At 49.2% G+C, this 3748-nt stretch overlaps 1 protein-coding gene across 1 annotated transcript; it reads right to left on the reverse strand.

Moving 5' to 3' along the window:
- Positions 1-585: 585 nt before the first annotated feature.
- On the reverse strand, positions 586-3248 carry LOC118888351 (collagen alpha-1(I) chain-like). The gene is made up of 4 exons (XM_036839318.1): positions 3016-3248; positions 2633-2781; positions 1679-1815; positions 586-622 (listed from the first exon to the last, which is right to left on the reverse strand). The coding sequence occupies exons 1-4, from the start codon at positions 3246-3248 to the stop codon at positions 599-601; spliced, it is 543 nt and encodes a 180-aa protein (XP_036695213.1). The 3' UTR covers positions 586-598.
- Between the last annotated feature and the right edge of the window lie 500 nt (positions 3249-3748).

Consider the following 3748-nt stretch of genomic DNA (forward strand, 5'->3'; position numbering starts at 1 on the left):
AAAAAGAAACCGGAGAAAGTAATTTTAATGTTATATTTGTTTAACACTATATTATCATTTCAGTGTGTAGTTATTAATGAGACTTTACAGTATTTTTTACACTTACAGCACATCTCAACTCAGACTAGCCACATTCTGAATGCTCAGCGGCCACACGTGGCTAGTGACTAATGTAGTAAACAGCACAACTCTAAAGGCTCGACCTCCATTTCTGTCTTCACAAAAATTGTTTTAAACTTGAAATTTTAGTTTATTTTGGGCTGCAGTAAAAGAATTTAAAACAGGCTTACCAAATGGTAGAAAGTGATGCCTTTCAACGAAGGTAAAGTGGGTTAAAGTAAGGTAAAAGAGATTTGAGTCAGGATTATTTATGTAGATAAAATCTGCCTGCATTTCAGTTTATTAATTTAAAACAAATTTATTTTTAACTAGAAAAAATGCTGTCAAATATATCTGTAAAAGACAACGGTCAAATGTTATTGGATATCATTTTTGGGGTAATGAACTTTGGAATGGAATCATTGTTATTAACAATCCCATGAGCTTCTGAAAAATGAAAAACCTAAAACTCGTGAACAACAGATCCTTTCTTCTTTCTTCATTTTCTTTCCATTCCTCCCAACTGCAGGATAAAATGAGAGAAAATTAACAATTATGCAGCACTAACCAGCACCAGAGACTTTCTAAATCTAAGAAAATGGTCAGCCCTTTGTGTATGTGCTGCATTTGAGGGCTCTATCTAAACAAGTAGAGAAGGACAACACGTTTTCCTCTTGTAACCTGCACCTTGGATACAGGGTGCTTGTACAACCGATGGCTTCAATCATGTGATCATACCAACCTTGTCTCCCTCTTGCCCAACACCATAAATGCTTTTTTCCCCCTTGAGAGGCGATTCTGGGATTTAAATCACTCTCTCCACCTTAAAAGCCTATGCTCATTCCACAAATGATACTCCCTTACCCTCCCAGACCTTCAGTTTCTATTATCTACCATATGAGAAAAAGGCTATTACCATGAAATACACAGCTGTGAAAATGCAGAAAAAAATGTTAATCATTTAAATATACTCAAAGACAAGATATACTTTAAGACTTCATTACCAATTCAGTGATAAACGAGAGTCATCCTGTGACTAAACTGCTTTTCTTTTGACTGTCACATGAAATACAAAAATCTACAACCGAACAAATGTTGAGGTATTAATCACTAAATGTGGTCCTACCTGAAATTCTGAACGTTTTGCTATTTGTAAGTAGTCACATTCTAAAAGTCATCATCTCTTAGTACAGGAGACTGCACTTCTGTGGCCAAGTAATGAAGGCCCCACTAGTGCACACAGCCCAGCTACTTTTGCTGCTGCTTCTAGTAACTGTTTTCTAAACAAAGATTGGTCTTAGGCATTGGTACATTTACAACTTGTTAGTAGTCTTACCAGGTAGAGGACAAAAGAGCTCACAAGGACAAATGAGTAGCCATGAAGTATATTTCAGTATATAATGCATTTTATATTACTAGGTGCATGAATGTTCTATTAACATTCTATTAGGTAAATTTGAACTGTTAAACTAATTTTAAACACATGTTTTTCTTAATTCACTGGTAGAATTAAAAAACGAAAACAAATTGGTAAGTGCCTGGGAACCGTTGGGTTATTTTCAAAGCTATACACAGCTACCTGGACTTTCTGGGTCTGTCCTGCTGGGTTCAGATCCTTTTCAGGTTCTTGTTTTTTGTTAAACTTCTCTCTTTCCCCCTCACTTTCAGCACCTTGGGCCTCTTCATTGGCGTTCTCATCCGGATATTTAGTTGTTCCTTTAGTGAATAATAATACAGACTTTGGGACGAGACATTCACAGAAAAAAAATCCCAATTCAAAAGGAATAGCAACCAACATCCAGTACTCTACCCTCAGGAGACGCAGAAGGATAGGAGCAACTAAGAAAACAGTAGCTGGGCACCTTCCTTCTGGCTGCTGTCACACTTCCATGGCCCTCACTTTGCTCCTGCTTGATCATTTTCACAGTGACATTATTTCTCTTTTCCCAGTAAATCTGTCACCCTGTGCTGCTGATTACTTCTGGCCCTTTAGGGAATGGATCAGAATCGTCGGGGTCTGATGCATTCTGTATGTTTTGGTCAGAACTTTGTTGCAGAAACATGTTTTGCCTCGATGACAAAAATCTGTGGTGAAGCTCATTAGTTCCTCACCCCCCTGGATATTTCACCGTGACCAAGTGCTCCCGTATCAGTGCATAATGTACTGGGATCAACTTTGTAAGAATCTTGACATTTTTAAAAGCCAGGATCCAAAAGCCGTTTGCTTGCTCTTTTCTCTTCCATCTCCTCCCAAGCTCCCTCCCGAACACCTGCCTCCACTGACCTTCACCTGTGGCCTCATAAATGGCACCGATCATCTCAGACCTGTTACCAGGGGTTGGTAGAGGGCAGCTTATTCCCCCCCCCACCCCGAAACTGGAGAGGTCGTTATGGAGTTGGGCTTCTACTGGGCCCCTCTGGCCTTCAGCTCCTGGAGGCCCTGACTCCCGGCTTCACCTCCCGAGGCCCCCCTCTGAGCCTGGGTCCCTCGGGATCCCGGGTCTCCCGACCGACCCCCCGGCCAGCCGCTCACCCTCAGGGGCGATGGCCTCCTCCGCCTCCTCAGGCTCCGGCGCCGCAGCCTCCTCCGCCTCCTCGGGTTCCTGGGCCGCAGGCCCCTGCCCCTGCCCCTGCCCGTCGGGCGCCCGGAGTTGGGGGAGCCAGGCCAAGCCGTGGCGCGGTCTCGGCGGGGGCAGGACGAGGATGTGGTCATTGTAGTGGATGCGGCGCAGCAGTGAGTACAGCAGCCCCAGGAGTATGAAGTAGAAGCCCCTCATGAGGAACTGGTGCACTTCTACGACGAGGTCCGGGCCCCCTGCCTCCTCCTCCTCCTCCTCCTCCGCCTCCTCCTCCTCCTCCGCCTCCTCCTCCTCCTCCTCCTCCTCCTCCTCCTCCTCCTCCTCCTCCTCTGCCGGCCCGATGTCCGAGTCCTCCTCGGCGCCCCCGCCTTCCAGGGCCGCCTCCCCAGAGCCTCCCCTGGCCCCCGCGACTCCAGCTGCCCCGGCCCCCGGCGCCGCATCGCCCCCGCGAGGCTCCGAGTCGCGGTGCCCCTGGTCGCCGGCTCTGGCCGCCTCGGCCTGGGCCCCAGCTGCGCCCGCGGGGCCCTCTGGGCCTCCCGGGGCCGGGTCTTCATCCCCCGTGGCCGACATGGCACCGGGCAGTTACCTCAACCAGGCGGGCGTCGATTGCTGTGGCGGCGACGACGACCGCGGAGGCAGTGGCCGCTGAGGTGGCTGCCCTGAGGGGAGGCTGAGGGCTGTGGCTGCCGGACGGGGAGGCCGCTGACGGGACAACAGAGGAGGCCCCACGACAGCGAGGGCAGGGGGCCGACGCCGGGAGCGGCCCACCGAGGCTGGGCCTCAGATAGCAGTGGGCCAGGCTGTGTGGGAAAGATTCCTCTAGGCCGCAGACGGGGGGCGGGGCCAGAAGAGTAGACAGTGGGCCGTGCCCCCTCGTCACGAGCTCCAAGCTCATTTGCTGACAAGCGAGGATTGACGTGCCCTGCGCCCAGCGAACGACCAAGGCCCTTCGGTTGTAGGATTGCTCAGTCGCCTCCCTGTTCTTTGACGCCTCAGGTGTTACCCTAAGTTCAGGTTCACAAGGCTCCTGTCCTTTTAATTTTATGATTGTCCAAAAAATTATTTATGGA

The sequence above is a fragment of the Balaenoptera musculus genome, chromosome X (genome assembly GCF_009873245.2).
Source record: "Balaenoptera musculus isolate JJ_BM4_2016_0621 chromosome X, mBalMus1.pri.v3, whole genome shotgun sequence".
Classification (NCBI taxonomy): domain Eukaryota; kingdom Metazoa; phylum Chordata; class Mammalia; order Artiodactyla; family Balaenopteridae; genus Balaenoptera; species Balaenoptera musculus.